General features: G+C 48.5%; 2 protein-coding genes across 2 annotated transcripts in view; both read right to left on the reverse strand.

The window, feature by feature from the left end:
- LOC147239006 (sodium/hydrogen exchanger 9B2) overlaps nt 1-646 on the reverse strand; it is a 7672-nt gene extending 7026 nt beyond the window's left edge. The window contains exons 1-2 of the mRNA XM_086197159.1: nt 529-646; nt 1-69 (exon numbers count right to left, since the gene is read on the reverse strand). The exon at nt 1-69 is cut by the window's left edge and continues 22 nt beyond it. Of these exons, the coding sequence (XP_086053285.1) occupies nt 1-69; nt 529-624 (165 nt within the window). The 5' untranslated portion in view covers nt 625-646. The remainder of the gene's footprint in view (nt 70-528) is intronic.
- A 2668-nt stretch (nt 647-3314) lies between these two features.
- corin (corin, serine peptidase) lies at nt 3315-21011 on the reverse strand. Its single transcript, XM_086197704.1, has 23 exons — nt 20878-21011; nt 18812-18959; nt 16004-16333; nt 15073-15184; nt 14900-15004; nt 13860-14077; nt 13666-13779; nt 13051-13158; nt 12862-12972; nt 12508-12630; nt 12258-12362; nt 9438-9812; nt 9232-9339; nt 9034-9147; nt 8844-8954; nt 8336-8459; nt 8092-8220; nt 7656-7705; nt 7393-7579; nt 6677-6839; nt 6486-6594; nt 6282-6415; nt 3315-5496 (listed from the first exon to the last, which is right to left on the reverse strand). The coding sequence occupies exons 1-23, from the start codon at nt 20932-20934 to the stop codon at nt 5314-5316; spliced, it is 3318 nt and encodes a 1105-aa protein (XP_086053830.1). The 5' UTR covers nt 20935-21011; the 3' UTR covers nt 3315-5313.
- Nucleotides 21012-21013: the final 2 nt, after the last annotated feature.

A 21013-nucleotide genomic window follows, 5' to 3' on the forward strand; every position in this document is an offset into this window, starting at 1 on the left:
CAGTCCCTGTGGACGAGGGCATCGGTCCTTCAGACTGATGCAGGACAAACAGCAGGAGGTCGTCATTGTCTACACACACACACACACACACACACACACACACACACACACACACACACACACAACTTTAACAACAGAAACATTGTTGACCAGCAACAGCAACCATACTTTTCTGGTGAAGATGGTTAGAACATGTTTGTGTGTCTGTTGCCGTGTTCACAGGGTGGTGACAAGTTTCGAATGCGTCAGACAGGAAATAAACTGTACATGAATGAAAACCAGCTGCTCTCGTTTGTGTCACGGCCAGCGTCCCTGTGGGTCCGGAACCGGACCGTTCAAGTCTTTCGCCATTTGCTGCTAACTGGACTCGTCCTGAGACCTCAGCAGTCTGACGGCATCAAGACAAGACCACCACACCTGATAGCTGCTATTAATATGTGACCCTTCTCAGATTTGATCTGTGTGTGTGTGTGTGTGTGTGTGTGTGTGTGTGTGTGTGTGTGTGTGTGTGTGAGCGAGAACCCTCACCACGGCGGTGTCCTGCTCGTCCCACTTCCTCCGTGGCAGGACGGTGAGCTCTCTCTCCTCCTGACCGACCTGAACTTTACTCCCTTGCTTCACCATGTAAGTGTGAAGAGTGTGAGAGACGCACGGTGCTGCTCTTTGTCCTCTGGTGCGGAAGTACATCGTGTGTGTTTATGCTTTTTAGCTGCTGTTATGGGGACATTGACTTGTGTCAGACTGTGGGTACCCACGTCCTCTTAACATTGAGGAAACTGATTCCATATTTATTTTTAAATAGTTTGGAAGACAACATATGTCCCACAGTGACAAGGACACCTCCAGGTTCACATGCTGAAGCGACTACGCAGGACAACGGCTGCAGGTGCTTCAGCACCGGGCGCTCCTTCCCTGAGCGCCACACATTCATGTCCCCACAATGTCAGCAAAACAAGACGACACAGTTCAAGAATGCTGTTTGCCCATTCCTTTTTCCCTCTTCCCCTTTTCCATTCACCTCCCTGTCCACTTATAAAGGAGATTTATTGACCCACAGTTTGTGCACACACACACACACACACACACACACACACAGACACACACATTTATAACTGAGACAAAGTTGAATTGCTTGTCCTGTATTCATTTACACCAGCAGCTCCAAGAGGAACTCGGTCCATTTGTCAGCACAGCAAACAGGTAGAGGCCTTAAATAAAAGAAACTGAACTCTAGCCGACGGAGGCTTTCCTCCCTCCTGACTGGCATCTCAGTTTTGTTCACTGCAGACCAGAAAGATCTGACGGAGCTCAGACCAAACGCTGCTGGAGCTGACAGGTCATTCATGAGGCATTCCAACCACCCATCCGTTTACCAGCCAGTCACCAACAGCCACTTTAACCAAACGCCGTTTAACCTCAGAGGAAGGTGAGAGCGTTGCTACCTTAGCTTGTGCGTGTGTCTCTCCATCGTCGCCACAGTAACGTTTGGTGGCTTCCTGGTCCAGCATCTGCAGCACACAAAGGTCGGTGACTTGTTAGGATTTCCAGTCCCAGACACGCACAACTGGACCGCAGCGCTCGGTTATCTGACCTTCATCATCTACGTGCTAGGGTTTTTAAACTCTAGTTCTTTTTTTTCTTTTCTCTTCTTTTTAATTTCCTATCATACAAAATTATTGTGATAATTCACTTTAAAAGAACTTTTTTTGCAGATTAAAAAAGTTACAATGCAAATCTTTACTTTCCAAATCCAAAGCGTCTACAGATGGTCAAGACAGCTCGTTGGCGGGTGGCGACAGGAAGACAGAGCTCCACAGCAGCGGGAGGAACAAAGAGCAGGTGAGTTTAGCAGTGCAGAACTCTTCTGTTTGATTCCAGTCGAAGACGCAGCCTGGTGATGAGTTCAGGGACTGTCAGACAGCGAGGCGGTTCATGACAGACACGTGCAGCATCTTAATCACTCAACTACTCTCCAAGTAGGGACGGATTGAGTCGTGGTCAACGAAGCCGGATTTACCAGGAAAGACACCTGCTGCCATCCGGCGCTGAGATCTGGTAACCCTGGAAACAGCAATAAAGTCTAAGACATCAGTGAGTTCCTCACCTTCAGAAGAGTGGGACTGGAGCGGAGAGACGACTGACACCTGAGTCACCCTCACACTCACACACTCATACACTCTCACACACACACACTCCCACACTCTCTCACACACACACACACACACACACACACACACACACACACACACACACACACACACTCACACTCTCTCACACACACACACACACACACACACACACACACACTCTCACAGTGTCTGTGGTTGTGTTAATAGCAGTTGTTTTTAACGTTGTGGTGTTTGTCACACGCTCCTAAAGCCCTGCATCAGGAGGATAAATGTCGCCGTCACACAGCGGCGCTGCGTTCAGGGCCACCAGACGTCTCATTATCCTGTAGATAACAGCAGGTGTGTGCGCGGGGCTCTGACAGCATTGTTCTACCACACAAACGGTGACGTTAACACACCATGGACACGGGGACGGACACACAGTTACAGGTGGTGCGCAACATTTTGGGTTCACAAGCATTTAAAACTCAACTCAAGCGTCATAATAATTACTCAGACATAAATCCAGGTGTGAGATACAAAATAATTAAAACATAATTCAATTTCAAGTTTTGAAATACTTTGTCAATTCCTCCATTAATACAAAGGCTTCCAAGTGATTTTTAAAAATGTCATGTTGTTAATTTATCACCATTAATTTGGGCTGTGACAAGTGTTTGAAATCCTTTCTGTTCAAATAGATTTTGGTAAATGTGTCAACAGGTGAATCTTTTTAAATTCTATGACTTTACCAGGTATTTCAAGTCCCGTGGTACCTTCACAGCCCACTAGGGGGCCACTAAGTTATGCATTATTAAGGTAAGTACTAAAATAAGTTACTGTTGCTGAGAAAGTTTGTGTTTATTACTTTTGAGGCATAAAACCTTGTAATTTCTGCTCCAGTGTTTGAGTTCTGCTGAGTCTCATCGAGAACGACAGAACGCGTGCGCGACAGCCTTCACCCAAAAATACTGAAATCTCTCCATCGCTCATTCTTATTTCTGGATTAGAGGAAGTGGAAAGAGACTGAATGTACAGTGACAGGTCGGCGCAGAAGCTGTGATTCACACTCACAAACACACTAACTGACGCCTTCCTCTATCAATAAGCCGAGCGCGGTCTTGGAGGTCCTCCCTACAACGGCTAAGGTCCTGATAAGACACAGAAACAAGCGCACGGTGGACTGTGAATAATTTTATTGTCGGGACACCATGTGACACAAACCAAATATTCACGGTTTACACAGAACATCAGAGGCTATAGCCTGTCAATGTAAATCCATCACTGTGGTAAAAACAGCCAAATCAGGAAGTGACATCAAACGAGCCAAATCACATTATCCGTAGGCGTGACTGTACGCTCACACACAAACGCACACTCACAGCCCTGTGTAACAAGCGTGACGTACAAAACGCTGTAGAAAAATACTTAAAAAAAAACCCAAACACACAAAATAACAACCACTTGGAATGTTCAGGATGTTAGTTTGACCCCAGCATGAAGGCAACCTGTTGGGCAGCACAGGTGGACAAGACACGCGTTTTAGTTTTCACCGAACTCCAAATCCCAATCAAAAAGGAAATTTTGCAGGTGAAATTGAAGGAGAAATTAACAAAAATAAAGCATCCAGTTGGAGAATTGATGTTGCTTCTGTCAGAGATGGAGTGATGGACCACCCCCCACTCACCTGCTGCGTAAAGGCTGTTCGCTTAAATGTGTAAACGTGGTCGCAAAAATGAGAGAAACCATAAATGAGAAAATGAGAGAAACCATAAAACCCTGAAAATCCACACGAATGAAACACTGAGACCATTTTTATGAATGTTGCTAAATGTCTGAGAGAAAACAGTCCTGAAAAACGATAACTTTAAGCTAACGACAGCAGCTAGCAACACACTTAGCTAACAAAGCCTCACAGCTTATAGTTACCTTTGAACTGTGGTTCATAACCATGTAGTCAAAGTTGGTGTGGCTAATGCGTGCTAAAAAATGTCAGTTTATCTTTTGTGCTTCACATTCGCTGACCGTAGGAATATCAAAAAGGCTAGCTTTAACAAGCTATTGTCATAGCTTAGCATTTAGTTTAGCCATTAGGGAATTTCACATTGTGTTCCTCAAGCTCATGTTTAAAATTTTCCTTCTATAATGACGCCATCTACTGTCAGAGAATTACGTGCGTGTACATATAAACACGCTCATTAAGACTTTTTCTTTCACATCTTCTGTAACCATGAGAGCAACTTGTGCAACAAATATTTGAACATATCAGTGGTCTTTCAGGCAATCAACGGGGCAGCTTGGTGGTGCACATGAGTACAAACACGGACGTTGTCATTACGAGGATAGATCACCAACTAATGTTGTCCAGCTAAGCGCCCAAATAGTTGCCAGCGTGTTAAGAAGCAAAATAAGCCTCTCTTCCTCTCTCAAATTACAACAACCGCCACATGAGTGCAGTACAACCAGCGTCCATACATGTATTTTTGAAGTATTGTATTAGAAAAGATTGATGGAAGCAGCAAAATCTGACAAAAGTCCTTAGTTTACCCAAAAATATTTCAAGGTGGGGTTTTTTTGCTAAAATATTTCATGTGCTTAACGTGAGATGGAAACTAATAATTTCTGACATAACAAGGCTACTGTACAAGTTTTCAGGCACTAAAGAGTCAAGCATTGTGGGAGGCCTAGAGACGGATTTAACAATGACGTCCTGGAAACCAGCACTGAAACATCCAGAAATGATGACAATGTTTTCCGAGTGATCGGGATCTCTGCTATGACTTGAACTCAGCTGGGAGAGAAGATCTGGATGTACTGGTTCTATTCAACGTTCACTTCAGATTCAGGAGAAAATCTTATGAATTTCAAGATGAATGGCAGAAAGTTAGTTTGTCCTCTGAGCTGCTGCTGCCACTGAGCTACAAATTCAGTAAAATAACACAGTGTTGATTACAATAATAAATTGAATGTTTAGTCTCGTGAATATGACATCTATTTGTCTACTAGCTAACTAGTAAGCATCTTAAATACTAGCTTATTCTACTGCTCATATAGCAGTTAGCATCTGAAGGCTATCAGTATAGATATATAGGCACAGGTAGAGACACTGAGCATGTGTGTTGTGACGACTGACAATGACATCACTTCCTCCTGGAATGCTGAAGACAGAAGCAGTAAGCTGGCAGGAAGTGATGCGGTGCATGTGTCAGTCAGTCAGGTACGTGTGGATGTAGATCTGTTGTTGGATCCAGGGGGTGAAGTGCGTCACGTTGCTGTAGACTCCAGGTCCCAGTACTTTACTGAAGCACACGCTGCCCCACGACGTCAGGCCAAACAACGTCCAGTGACCGTCGACTTCCTCGCACACCAACGGACCGCCGCTGTCGCCCTGAACACAAACCGCACGCACACATAATTACACAAGCAATGATGGACATCGTGTCCATCATTGCTGGACACGGCGCCTCTGTTTCATTCTTACTTCCCTTCACTTATACAGTTTCTATTCTTGAACTGAAGCACAATTTCACGTTGCAGGAATCAATAAAGTTTCTTGATTTTTCATCTTATATTTACATTGTTATATCTTTTTTTTTTTGGAACTTGTCGTGCAACAATAACACCACAACCAATTCCTCGTATGTGTAAAGTCGTACTTGGCAATACAGCCTCTTCCGATTCTGATTCTGATTTGAAGGTTAAATTAGCTCTGATCTGATGAAAAAAACAAACAAACCCAGTGACAGCGTTCAAGTAGGGACATGAGTTCCTGTGAGGCTCCAGGCGTTTCAAAGTTTTAAATAAACTCAAGAGACTTCCCGCACAGGACAGTGTCATCAGCATAGAGACGAATAACACAACACTCAGTTTGGGGAAGAAATCCTCGATGCAGGAGATTCAATACTGAGCCATGCCAAACACCGTTGGCAAGACAACACTGAAGTCCAGAAGACAAGTCCATGGTCCTGCTGACGTCCCCCCAGTGTTCAATACAGCCATGATAGTCTTTCTAGTGCTGACATCACACATTGAGGGAAATGCCCCCCTAAGAGGTCGTTCCAAACCATTGGACGATTCCAAACAGACCCATAGTTCCATTTTGGGCCATTTTTTACAACTTAAGTTATCTGGTGCCGATGCACAATGTATTCCCTGATGGGTAGAAGTTTTTACCATGCAAGAGTCAATGGTTCCCGCATCATAACCAGCGCAAAGCATCCTGGGAGTGATGGTCTTCATGTCGAAGTAAGACTGGCACTGAGAGAACGAGATGATCCGGACTTCCCCTTCCTGCAGTTTGAAGGGCACTGAACACACAAAGACGTTGAAGTCATTAACACTTACTGCTCCCAAGTGTGTGCGCGTGTCTGTACTTACTCCTGTTGCCCATGTGACCCCAACCGGTGATGTAACAGTAGGAGTCTGGAGAAGGAAGCTGGCCGGGTCCAGGCAGACACACCGGTCTGACAAACGCCGTCTCCTCCACCTGCCAACACCACCATCACTCTGTCAATACTTGCCCTTCTTCAGCTGCTGATAATGGATGGACTGCATACGGCGCAGGTCACCTCAGAGTCCAGCTGCACCACGCTGATGTCGTAGTCCACCACCGCCCGGTTGTAGCGCGGGTGAACAATGATGGAGCGCACGCCGCGGCTCTGACTGTGCACGCCTGGGTGGTCCAGGTTGTTCAGACCCAACACCACCTTCCACAGGTCAGCACTCTCTCTCCTGGACACACACACACACACACACACACACACACACACACACACACATATATACACACATATACAAACACGTATATACACACATACACAAACACGTATATACACACATACAAAAACACGTATGTACACACATACACAAACGCGTATATACACACATACACAAACACGTATGTACACACATACACAAACACGTATGTACACACATACAAAAACACGTATGTACACACATACACAAACACGTATATACACACATACAAAAACACGTATGTACACACATACACAAACGCGTATATACACACATACACAAACACGTATGTACACACATACACAAACACATATAAATACATACACACATAATAGACAAACACACAAAAACATATATACACATACACATATGTGTTCACACACACACACACACACACACATTAAGAAACTCACACACTTGGCGATTCATCTGAACACAGATATATTCAAGTTGTGTTTTGGATTCATGCTAATGTTGCTACTGTTGCAGCCGCCGATTAGCTCCTCCCCCTCTTTCCCCATCGTCTCACCCTTCGAAGCAATGTGCGACGGTCAGAGCCCACCTCCTGCCGATGAGGACGCAGCCACACACGTGACCGCTCTGGCCACTCTGCAGGGAGCACTGCCATGGCCACGCCCCCCGCCGTGACACGTGACCTCCCAGAATCCTCTTCTTCCTGTGGGGGTACACGCCCACCGCCGGTCGGAGGCCACAGTCTGACACAAAGACAGGAGTCACGTTTGGCGACTGGTGGCAGTTACTACTGTCGACTTGTTGGGATGAGAGGTTTACCTTCCTTGGAGCAGAGGACGGACACCCTCCTCCTGGAGTGACACGCGTGACTGCAGGAGACACACGGGAAGCCACACCTCACTCACGACTCATCATGCAGGTGCACCTGCACCTGAGCTTGAGCTTGATTCAATCATGGTCACCAGCAACACGGTCTTTGTTGCACTGGGACACTTCAGTAATAATACTGTCTAGTTATGTACAAAAGGGTTTGAGAGTCTGGAGACGAAGACGCGTCCGATCACATGACACAAAGAATCAGAACTTGAGTCTTTCTGAAGTCCTCGTCTCCAAGTCAGCGCATGTTTGGTTAAATACATGAAATATGGTGCAGCCAATCCACGCTACCTGCCTGTTGGACTACAAAAATACCTCATCCCTGAGACGCTAACTCCCACTGGACTACAAAAATGTCTTATGTCATTGTTGCTCTGACCTTCTCTTCTCCAGTCGGGCCTGCAGTGCTGAGCCGTTCCTCAAGTTCCACTCAGGATGGACGTGTAACCAACGACGACGACCCGGAACCCCAAGCTGGTCAGGCACCATGGAAACAGAAGAGGGAACCCTGCAGAAAGTTGAGTGGCATCATCGATTGGACCATTGGACCTTTGGGTGTGTGTGTGTGTGTGTGTGTGTGTGTGTGTGTGTGTGTGTGTGTGTGTGTGTGTTACTGACCTTACCCTAGTCCCAGCTGGTCGCAGGTCAGTTTGCTCAACTCGTGGTTCCACTCATCTGCACAGACCTGATACTCTGCTGCCGTCCGGAACACCGTCAGAACCGAGCCCGATCGATTGGACAGCGACACTGCCCAGATCAACACAGAACCACAGTGATACCGGAGTTCACCAAACGCTCTCTGAGAGGCAAACAAGAGGCACGCTAACACTTCCTATCCACCGCCATGGTTGCGCTCAGCTAGCTAGCATGGGTCCCCATCGTCGTGGGTGAAGGGAGCGATGGCCAGTAAGAGCTGTTCACTGGAAGTTGCTGTGTTCCTTCAGGCGAAGAGGAAAATGAAGTTCTACCTCACATTCAGACAGCGTGCTTGAGTTCAGTGAGAACCATTTTATCACCAAAGGAAACCCTGGTGCGTATAAAATGGAGGTAGGACTTTATTTTGTACGTGCTACCTAAACGCAAGGACACCTGCGTGAAGCCTGTGTGTGTGTGTGCGTGTGTGTGTGTTACCACAGTTCCACTCATCGGAGCTGTCTGAACAGTGTTTCTTCCCGTCACACCACAGCGTGCGATGGACACACTGGTGGTTGTTGCAGGACAGCTCGTTATCTCGGCACGCCGCTGAGGAAACATGTGGACCTCCATCTTAATAACTAAGTGTTTGTCATGTCTGTAAGTCTCTGTGAAACAGTGAACTCACAGCAGTTGGCCTCGTCCACCAGCAGGGGGCAGTCTGGGAATCCATCACAGATCATACTGGCTTTAATACACACTTTGCTGCCAGGACACTCCCACAGAGCGCGCTCAGAACAGCCTGGCAGAGGGATCATGTGATGCTACGTTGATGCCATTTTAATGCTGCAGTTACAGGACTCTTATTTTGAAATCTGTGTCTCACCACAATTGTCCTCATCGCTGTGGTCGTCACAGTCCAGGTGTCCATCGCAGCGCTTGGTTGCCAGGACGCAGCGACCAGACCGACACTTGAAGTGGCTGGGGGAGCACTCTGTTGCCACGGTGATGCAGAGGAAACGGTGATGGAAAACAAAAGTCATTTTTTTCTGTTTTACACACACAGACACACACACACACACACACACATACCGTCCACGCCGGCCTCTGGCAGGAGGCAAGTGGTGTTCCCTCCTTCTTCTGGAAATTGACTACAGTCCGAGTCTTCGGGCCACTGCAATCCCACAATGCCAAGCACCGACTCACATTTCTCCTTGGCCGTGCGACACAAAGACCTGCAGGGCGGGACCCTCTGCAGGCTGACGGGGTCACACTTGGGCACCAGCAGCGTGCAGGCATAGAACATGAGGTACTGGTAGCAGCCGGTCTGGACCAGGGCAGGAAAGAGCGAGGACTCCCAGGACACAGAGCTCTCGCGCTGGGACAGGTGGCCCAGGTAGTTGGGATAGCTGGTCAGGTTGTAGGGCAGGTTCATGCACAGCTCCAGGCTGATGGGCTCACAGCAAGCTGACACACAGAGAGACCGGGTCAGCGCCAGGTCCCGCCAGCAGGGGGAGACAGGTTTCACTCTGGGTCACTTTACCCCCTAACCCAGGGGTCGGCAACCCGCGTGCGCCTCTTTCATTCTGATGTTGCGGCTCTGCGTGGCCTGGGAAGATAAATTCTAAGTGTCCGATTGAAGTGGATGTTATTTGTCTCAAAAACGAGGATCGTGTCTTCTTATCAAGTCAAAGTTTTAACTTCTTTCTTCAGTCCTTGTGCAGTTTCAGTGATCAGCATTCGCCTTCTTCAGAGACGTGTGACAGCACTCACGTGTCAGCAGGCAGCCGGCATGCGCGGAAGCCCAGCGACACCAAAACTGCGCACTATCAGAACAAAGTGTTTTCTTTGTGTTTGTTCATTTGTTTAATTGTAGTTGTAAATTGTAAGATTATTGTGATCTGAAATATTAATATAAAATTATATATAATTCTGGACTATAAGCCGCTACTTTTTCCCCCGCTTTGAACGCTGCGGTTTATCCAGTGGCTGGTGATATTTTTAACAGACGTTACTGCACCTTGAGGCCGACTGCTGTGTTCTAGGCACTTTTAAAAAACACTTCATTAGTAGGCTGCAACGATTAGTCGATGTCGACAAAAATCGATAATAACAATCGTCAACAATGAATTCCATCGTCGACTGTTGTCGCCACACTTGTCTCTCCAGCAGAGTGAGGCGTCTCTCTTGATTAGCATCTCTGCCAGAGTCGCTCATGCGCAGTAGCGTCTCTCCTCTGAGTGGGAACATAGAGAAATGGCGGCGTCAACATCAGGTACGCGCAACAGAACTTCTAAAGTTTGGAGCGTTTCAGCCTGGATACGGAGAATAAAAAGACTACTAGCAACGGTTGCTAAGCAGACCTTGGTGTCATGGCGGTGACGCAGGAACATTTGAAGAAGCCGTCGAGCAGCTGAGGGAAGCGCAGTCTGACTCTCCTCGTGAGACTCAAGGGACATTCAAGCAGGACGGTTTTAGGACACACTGGACATTTTAGAAGCGTGTTTTCACTACAAAAGATGTTTACTTGATTTTGATTTATTATTCATTTGCCTGTCCCTAAAAAAATGGACAGGTTTATTTATGAATGGATTCACGTCTCTGCTGACGAGCACTGGGCCTCATTGGTCTGAGACAGGACTTTTTATTTGATTTTTGTTCGAATCCGCAGTGTTCAATAAAAGATGTGTTTTTCATTGAACCATCTTTCTTGTTTATTATCATTTGCTACATAATTAAATCAACTTCATGCTAAATTTAAGAAAAAATAATAATTATCCGATTAGTGGACTAATCGTTTCAATAGTCGGTGACTAGTCACTATTAAAAGAGTCGTTAGTTGCAGCCCTGTTAATCAGGCTCAGCCTCGTCCAGCGCCGTCAGCTTTGTCTACGGTCTGAGAGCTGAGAGCGTTTATTTCCACAAGTCAACACGTTTGGAATGCTGTGAAAGTTTGTGTGTCTGAACGCGATGTGTCATGTGACACAGGACAGTTTACGCAGCAGGGACAGGTTCCCTACTGTTATTAGAAGTGATGCAGAAATGCAACTTGTTGCTTGTAGGAAATGTTGACCAATGGGAAGCCATCTTTTTCCTTCCCCTCTGCACGAACCTTCCATGTGGTCATTAAACACCAAAACACCTGCAGCTTACAGTCCAGCGCGGCTTGTAGATGTACACATTTGTTTTTTACCTAAATTTCGCTGGTGCGCCTTACAGTCCAGAAAGTACGGAAATTGTGTGTGTATATATATTATTTTAAATATAAAAAGTGTTTGCCGCTCCCAGTGTTGTCTTTTCCGTTGAAACCGGGTGGAAACGGCTCTTTGAGTGTTACAGGTTGCCGACCCTGTCCTAACCCAAGAGGACTCTCCTCCAGAGAACAGAGGCTCGAGCAGGACTGCAGCGCCACTGAGCGACACGCTAACGAGCTCTGAGGAGAGGCGGGACACAAACGACCTGAGCTTCTGCTCAGAGGTCCTCTGAGATGTAGAACATGGGAACTGGCAGTTGAATGAATGACGCAACCACCTTCATTGATTTTATATGAAACCTCAGGGGTAAACACAGCAGGGTGGGCGGAGTCTAAAGGTGGCCACATACACGACAAATTGTGGGCTTTTCCAGGTTAACGGCACCATCAGAGATCCAGTCAGGCTTTGAACGATTCACTGAACGGATCTCCATAATGAGCTCATTTGAATGAATCTGTGTAGTGAGGAGAACGTTCCTCCCGTCACACAGCAGTTGATGTCAGGCCAACACTTCCTCCTTGGCTGACTGCCCACAGCCCCAGACAGCACGCCACAGTGGGACGGACAAGAACTCAAAAGCTCGACCGTCACTCACTCAAACTACAACCAGAAACTACAACACCAACGGCCCCTTCAGGTTGTGATGTCACAAACTCACTACAGTTGTTGTTCCGAGGATCGCAGACTGCGTTACCCGCCCCACACGTTGATGGACAGGAAGCCGGGATGCAGCTGGGCTGACCAGGGGCACACACAGCATGACCTGCAACATACAGGCGCGCGCACACACACACACACACACACACACACACACACACACACACACACACACACACGAGTGAAGAACTGTAAAGGCAAGAGATGCGAGCAAGTGGACAGGTGACAGGTGAGCAGCAGACAGGTCTCACTCTGCTCTCTGCTGCACTGCTCCTCGTCGCTGCCGTCCTTACAGTCTTCTTCGCCATCGCAACGGAATGCCGAAGGAATGCACTGACCATTCCTGCACTCCAACAGACCCTGACTTTTACAGGCTACACACACACACACACACACACACACACACACACACACACACACACACACACAAACAGACGTTACACCACAATTCTAAATCTTCACTGACCACAAACATCAGATTCAGAAATGATTTCACGCTGGACCATCAAGACTGAAGCGCGATAGACGGCCTTCAGTGTTACGATCACGGATTTACACGTGTCTTTGTTCTGGTGTGTGCCGTCATCGTTGCCATGGTAACTCACAGCAGTTAAGCTCATCACTCTTGTCCAGACAGTCGTGGTCTCCGTCACACAGCCAGTCCCTGGACACGCAGCGTCCATCACCACAGCGATGCTCAAGAGCCAAATCACACTCTGAGAGAACACACAGAGAGAGTGTGTGTGAGAGTGTGTGTGAGAGTGTGTGTGAGAGTGTGTGTTTGTGTGTCTCACCACAGTGCAGTTCATCACTCAGGTCTCCACAGTCGTCGTAGCCGTCACACACCAGCGCCGGCGTCAGGCAGCGACCGGTGCGGCAGCGGAACTCTCCGTCTGCACAAACTGAAGAGACGCCCAGGTCATGTGACCTGGTCCTCCAGGATTCCACCGTCCCTCCTCCTCCCTCCTCCCTCCGTCGGAGTTCTTGAGTCTCCTCATTCTCCTGCGGCTCTCACTTTTTCCAAACTACTGAGTTCTACACATCACATCTTCCCTCTGGTCTCTCATGTTGTTTCTCTGTTCCTGTCATTTTCTGTCCTTCTCTTTTTTATTCTCCATTTCAAATTCAATTTGATTCCTTTCATTGAACAACTGGCTTTATTTTCATCAAGGGTTTTGTCCCTTTCATCACTTCATGATGGCGTCTCTGGCGACAGACAGAGGTGGACAGACAAAGACTCATCGCTCTCTCTCTCTCTCCCTTTACGCTCTCAGTCGTCATGACAACCACATCCCTGAACACACCCTGACCTTCACCACCGCTGGTGACCAATTAATCACCTCCAAACCAATCACCATGACAACAGCCCTGATATTTAGACAGAGCACAATAGAGCGTGTTTGTCTCACCACAGTGTGTCTCGTCACTCCAGTCGTCACAGTCATTGTAGCCGTTACACACCAGTTTCTCAGGGACACAAATTCCCGTCGCACACAGAAAGTAATCCTTCCCGCCGCACACAGCTGCCGACCAATCAGGGAGAAGTAGTTAGTGATGTCACTGAACCAACTGCCGAAGCATCAACGTGTGTGCATTTACTCACAGGGTTTCCCTTTGATCTGTCTCGGCGTGTAGCAAGCAGGCGGGGCAGGGGCCACTGTTACCGTGGGCGCCAAAGGTGGTGGCGTTACTGAAGAAGTGACATTGCTGAACTGCGAACAGCGCAGGAAGTCAGGCCAGGAGGCATTGAACATCTGGAGGACGGGCTCGCAGCCCTCCCTCGCTGCCTCGCAGAACGACGCGCACGGCAGCACCACCTGCCTGGACACACACACACAGACGTGCGCACACACACAGACGTGCGCACACACACACACACACGTGCGCACACACACACACGTGCGCACACACACACAGACGCGCGCACACGCACAAACATGCACACACACAGACGCGCGCACACGCACAGACATGCACATACACAGACGCACACACACAGACGTGCACATACACACAGACGCACACACACACAGGCGCGCACACACACAGGGGCACACACACACACAGGCGCGCACACACACACACACAGACGCACACACACAGATGTGCACACACACACAGACGCGCACACACACACACACAGATGTGCACATACACACACAGACACACACACACACACAGACGCCCACACACACACACACGCACGCACGCACGCACACACACACACAGATGCCCACACACACACACACAGACGCACACACACGCACATTTCCCAGAAGACTTTTCATCAGCCTCTTCTATTTAATCAGGAGGCCCAACACTTCATCCAATCAGCGAGCTGCTAGCTTAACTTGTTTCTGCTAAAGTGAGCCAGGTGGAAATCATGTGACCATCAGCGGCGCAGAGCTAGCATTAGCATGGGTACTGGGAAGCTGTCTGTACTATCAGGCAGGATCACGGTCCCCATTAGCCGCCTTACAGTAGCATTCCAGCGAAACTCGCTAATCAGCACGAAGCATGAAGCAGCGCTAAGGTGGGTAGGAATGAAAATTCCACTGGTATTTTGTAAAAAACAACAACCTGCATGTATTTATGACCACCTGTAATCACATCTTTCAGTCCAGCTCACTTAATGTTCAATACCTGCTGTTTGCACTGTCACCATGGAAACACTCGGGTAGTGCTAGCGAGCAGCCGAACAGCATGATGTGGCGGTAGCAGGACAATCTGCTGAGGTAGCTGAAGAACCTGCAACACAGGCGGGTCAAATCCTCAGGTGGGAACAACAGACATCACAAGTCTTCAGGTGCAGTTACCTCAGCAACATGTCCACCTCTGAGCTCTTCACCACCGACGAGGACGAGGACAGCCATGTTTGGTTGTAGGGCAACATGTGACACTGAGGCTCCACAATCAGCTGACAGTGACCTGGAGATACAGATGCACAAGCAGAAATGGAACAGCTAGCATCTACATCATGGGGACTCAAGGTGGCGCTGCAGGGAAGCTCACCAGGCAAATTCCATGTTTGCATCAGACTGTCATGTGGAAGTGCGCTAAGAGTTTCACTACACATGTAAGCTCGGACAGAATCCTGAGTGAGCTAACGATGCTGAGAACAGCACAGCATTGACAGCAGTTTATTTTGCTGTGGGAGCTAGTAGTGCTAGTAGTGCTAGTAGTGCTAGTAGTGCTAGTAGTGCTAGTAGTGCACTGTTAGAATTGAAACATTGTTTATCCTACTGCCAGGAGCTAATAACTAGCTAGCTTCCTCTGAGCAGCCAACTGCTATCTGGAGGTTAAGTGTCCTGTTAGTCTGGAGACGGCCCAGCGTCCAATTAGACATCAGGACAGTGTGACGCTCATTAGCATTCACCTCAAATAGACGTGGACACAGGGAGAAGGACGGCAGAGGAACAGAGACGAGGGGAATTTTAAAATAGAAACCAAATTCATCATTTCAAAAGAGTCTGTCAGGTGAAGAGGAGACCAGAGGACAGTCCAGCTGACGCTGTCCCTCCGCCCTGTAAGGTGGAGACTCATCATATTTTCCTGTCAGACAGAAGACACCACAGCAGTAGAGACTAAAGGCACAGACAGCAGATGATCCTGGAACTTGTAGTTTTTTTGGAGACTCATCTTTAGAAGTGAGGTCACATCTTTGAGCAATTCCTGTCTCCAAACTAAGACTGCATTTCCCAGGATTCCCAGCTGCTGCTGTCAAGCGTAGAAGGCTTTCATGGTTACCTGTGTCAGGCTCGGATGTGGAGCTAAACAGCCAGGTGGCACTCAATGATGTCACAGAGGTCAACCACTCAGGTGGTGTTGTGACGGGCTGGGTGGGCGTGGCCTGAGATGAGGAAGCTGCCGCGATGCTGGTGGGAGTTTCAGCAGCTGTCGCAGCAGGTGTGCTCTTGCTGGGTGTGGCGTCACTGTGACTTTGGAGGAAGACGGTGACATTTCCCGTCTTGAAGACGGAGGGGTTTGTGCTGTTGCTATGGTAATCAAGTTCACTGTCAGCGATGGGCTCGGGGGAGGGGAGGGGGCTGGAATCCAAGACGCCGCTGCCAAATATACCTGAAGAGAAACATGTAGCTGTAAAAACGACAACACAGCGTTGCGCTACCACGGCTAGCATTAGCATTTCAACTGTAGCACTGATGAAACTTTTCACACTGCCAAAGCTAGCGAGCCCTGCTAGCACTACCATTACAGCTGTTAGTCCTGCGGTGTCAAACTCAGAAAAAAGCAGGATTTCAGGAACTGGGAAGTTTTACCGTCAGCGATCGTGTGATAGCTTTGTGCGGTGGAGGAGGTTTTGCCGTTCCAGGATCGTTGCGAGCCTTCTGGCTGGGTTTGGCTCAGGTGAGTGTTCAGGTGAGTGTTGTGACGGTCATGATGACAGCAAATGTCCTCACTCAGAAACAGACGTGTTAAAGATGTGTGTGTCTGCAGGAATGTGCTAATAATAGTGTCACAGTGGTCCAGTTACCATGGTGACCCAGACAGACCTGTATCTGGGTCAAACTCACACATAACTAATAAATGATAATTAATAATACCCCCCCATGGAACGCCTCCTGGTCTCTGCTCAGCCAATCAGAGGACAGCATCTCCCAGGCTCGACAGTCACAAACGTCAGCTGACGTTCATCAACCAGTTGCTCCGAGCTCTTCGCTCAGCGAAGCATTGAGCACATGCATACGTAGCTACCGACGTATGACGAAGCCAGCTTAGCCCCACCTCTCCACTGATGTCCAGCCCCGGATGACCGTACAGGGTGACGGTAGAACCAACAATCGATGTTTGTTTGCTCGCCATTTAATCGGCCAGCGTGATCAACTTCCACCCAACAGCTGACGACGGACTTCGTCCTCACAAACGCTTCCTCGCCACACTGGGATGGCGCACACCTGTTAGCATCCTCGCACCAACAGAAGCCACTCATGTGGTTTAGTCTCTTGAATTCTGGAGGACGACTATTAATACAGCTGTGGGCCACGCCCACTCTCAATTACACGCTATCTCAAGAACGCCACAGGAGTTTCTCCAGATTAACCACACGTGTCCAGACAGGATTTAGGTGATCTAAGGTCAAGGTCACTGTCACCTCAAATGAAGACGACATCCCCGCAACGCCACAAGATCGCTGTGACATCATAACGCCATATTTCTAGTTTCCTAGTTTTTTTTCAAGACTTTTTTAGTCACAACAATGAAGATTCTCAGTTTGGTCACACGCCGTCAGCTGTTTAGAGGCAAGAAGAGACACGCCAACACACGTACGGCGAGTAGTGAGGGGAGCACATCTGCAGAGGAGGAAGACTGTGGAGGTACGGCCTCCTGTCTTCACAACTGTCTTCATGACAAGCAGAAGAAGAAGAAGAAGAAGTGAGGAGGAAAACAGAGTTGAGCTGAGATCAAAGCTCAGAAAAAGCAGGAGGTTGGAGAGTGGGAGGGGCGTCCAGACAAAGAAAGGGAAGCGCAAAGGAAGAAGAGAGCAGTGAGAGTTTTATTAGCAGCGTAAATATTTGAAATTCTTTCAGACTGAAGGTTTGAGATGTTAAGCCTTCCTCTGATTGGCCGGTGGCTCCCAACTGCCATGGCGACCGGGAAGCACGACACACTCACACTTCTGAAGAGTGTGTGTGAGATCTCCCCTCCTACATCAGTCTGTTCTTTCATTCTTCGTCAAACCATCGCCGTCTCTCAAATCTGTTGAACTAAAGTTTTGAAAGTCAACAAAATAAAACCAACAACTTCCTGTGAGGACAACAACAATAAGAACATCAGCATCTGGAAAAAGACCCAGAACGTTGCTGTCTGTGTTCAGAGAAACGTGAAGTAACAAGTCCCAAACACACAGGAATTCACCATTCACAAAACCAGCCTCTCAAAACTTGTTAGCTCCACCCATCGCTGCCCCCGGTGGCATGGAGGACTTCCAGTAACTGCCGTATGAAAGGCTCGGCTCCTCGTATCACACGAACAGTTCAACACTTACAGGCGATCAGAGGTTTCCCTGCCCCAACCCTAACACATCTGTACTGATCGAAGCACGTTCCATTTTGTCCTCAGGGTGAGGTCACATGACTCATGCATCCCAGCTGCCGCCAGCTTGGAAGGAACCATGACAGTTAACTGTGGCCATGCTAACTCCTACGCCGGCACTGTGGCTACACCTGATCTCATGCAGTCTACAGGCTCCTGGCACCACGACACACACATGCTAGCACTGCATGCTAACCAGCCGCAAGCTGCTGAGCGCACATGCAGCTAAGTTTTAAACATGTTTAAGGACAACGGGAAAAATGAAAAGTAAAAGAGAGTTATTTAGCAAGTTCATCTGTGTTCCTATCAAATGCTTCTACTGTGCAGCAGCGGTTCTCCTCAGCCTCACACAAGTAAACAGATGCTGGCTGCTGTTCTTCCGGGTCACCCACACTTCTGACTCGACCCTGAAGGCAGCACCAAGCTAACAAGAGTGGTGTTAGCATGATATGCTTGCATGATATGGGCACATGTCCACGCGCTTGCGTGTGTGCGCGTGTGTACCAGTGAGGGCGAGGATGAGCAGCAGACCGCCCAACAGGCTGGCGGCGGGAATCAGGATGTAGAGGAGAAGTCGGAGGTGATTGGGCGATCCCAGCTTGTGAGGACACGCCTCCCCGCCCGTACCCATCTCAGGTCCTCGAGCCAGCACCTGCAGGACATACGGAGACTCCATCAGACCTCACGGCCAAGTCAAGGTCATGACATCATCAGCAGGGTTTGACCAATCAGGCTTTACAGAGTTTGACAGGAAACAGACTTGTGGTGTTTAAAGTTCACCAGTGGTGAAGTGGCACACAGGGATGGGAAACACCAAAGCGCACCCTCCCAGCCTGAGCCAAGCCCCTCCCACATCCCGCCCAGGTTATTTTTAACAAGTGGATCAGGGTTTCTGTCCACTCAGAGTTTCCGTTGAAGGAGTTATTTTTGAAGCGTCGTCTTTCCCACATGAGGGAGAAGACACTCGACACCACGGCAACGCGGCTGCTTTAAATACAACTCCCTCGCTCGGCCGCTCCCTCTCTCTCCCTCCCTGGCGTCCAGGCAACTCACTCACCCACTGATCGATTGATTGATTGACTTCTCCGTGTTTCACGTTCAAGGTCTTCTATTTTAAGAAAAAGACAAAAGGTAAAAATATGAAGTATTTCCATTAAAACTGGACAGGCAGAAGTGGGACCTTTGTTCTTTCCTGTTCCTGCTTTTAAAAACTGTCCAAATGAATCCAGGAATCAGCTGAAGAGGGCGTGAACGAGGCCCCTGAACGCTCTCTGTCTCCAAGCAGAAGCAAAGCAACCAAGCAGGAAATCCAAATGTTGGCCACACTGTCATGGATGCACTCACGTCGTCATGGAGGCCCTGGAAAGCCACGCCTCTCATTTTCATTTTAGAAGCTTTTGGTGTTAAGACTCTCATAATCACGCCGTCGCTACGCCACCACGGCCCACCAGACGTCCCGCTTTGCCTCCTTCTACTCAGGTCGTGCTGTTTCCATGGGAACGCAGGACTTTAGATTGAGGTGAAAAAATTGCCATTCGTGACGTGAGCATGTGACAGGAAGTGATTCAGATTGAGGTTTCAGTTCTACGTCATTCACGCCAGCTTGTTTATCGACATGTAGTCTGTCGTCACTAACCGCCCATCAATGACGCATCACCAACCTGCTTGACCAATGACACGTCACTACAGTTCACCAGGTGTGCGTGGGTGCGCTCCGTCGATGAACGTCTCCCTTCACCTGAAACCACCACAAGCTGCAAACTTGAACCTTCAATCAATCACATTGATCGGAATCCTTGCAGAATTGATAAAACTCGCTGATTTCCATTTAAGTATGAAGCTCAGACGAGTTTTCATGTTTGTCATGTGACCATAAACTGAGCATTTGATGATTTTACACTTTTTACATGAAGAGACTGGCACCAAGCTGATTGGTGATCACGTCACTGGAACCCTTTCAACTGAGGAAGACAAAGATACGTAAATTATTTACTGTCGTTGGCATGAAATGCAGCAGAAAGCAGGTTTGACCTTGAAATGCATCGTCCAGTTAGAAAATGAGTTAATCACTTAAGTTCCAGTTTATTTTCTTGGGTTTCTGAAATCTGATTTACTGAAGATATTTTTTCTATTTTCATGAGAGAAAGGGGGTTACTGGAAGGAAAAGGAAAGCCAGCTGGACCACAATGATTTCCTGCACCTCGGTATTATCCGGTATCGGTAACCTTTGAGTAAATCAATATCGGCCACCATCGATGGAAGGAGAAGATGCAGGGACAGACGGTGATGTCCCTGAAGACAAACGTCGGTTTCAAGTTGTCCAGGTTGACACGTGTTTGTCAGAGGAGGAACGACCGCGAATCAAAGAGAAATGAAGAGACACAGCGAGAACACCCACAGACGTCTCTGATCGCGGATCGATTTTCTCGAGGTCACGGGGACACGCGCCTCGGACCGAAGCGCGTTCAACCAGGAGCGTCAGAGCCGGAACCGTCCGCCCGGTCACCTGATGACCGAGCGTCTTCTTCACTCGTCCCGCCGGTGAGGAGGAGACGACACCGGACACTCACCGTCGCCGCTCCGCTGAAGGTGACACGCGGGCAGGGCTCCCGCCGCGCGGACAACATGACCCGCTGCTGCCCGCCGCCGAGCGCGAGACCATCCCCTCTCTGAGCGGCCGAGAGCCGCGCGGCTGGACTACCGATC

The sequence above is a fragment of the Aulostomus chinensis genome, chromosome 24, assembly GCF_037954235.1.
Source record: "Aulostomus chinensis isolate RoL2024-O1b breed Wild chromosome 24, RoL_Achi_v1.0, whole genome shotgun sequence".
Taxonomy (NCBI): domain Eukaryota; kingdom Metazoa; phylum Chordata; class Actinopteri; order Syngnathiformes; family Aulostomidae; genus Aulostomus; species Aulostomus chinensis.

Bases quoted from the DNA above. Each gene is read 5' to 3' on its own strand.
- corin (XM_086197704.1), bottom strand. From the start codon at position 20,934: ATGTTGTCCGCGCGGCGGGAGCCCTGCCCGCGTGTCACCTTCAGCGGA. The intron at 8,221-8,335 runs GTAAGGTCAGTA...AACTTTCTGCAG, and splicing joins TGCGACCAGCTGGGACTAGG to GGTTCCCTCTTCTGTTTCCA. The intron at 7,706-8,091 runs GTCAGAGCAACA...TGTCTCCTGCAG, and splicing joins GCCCGACTGGAGAAGAGAAG to TCACGCGTGTCACTCCAGGA.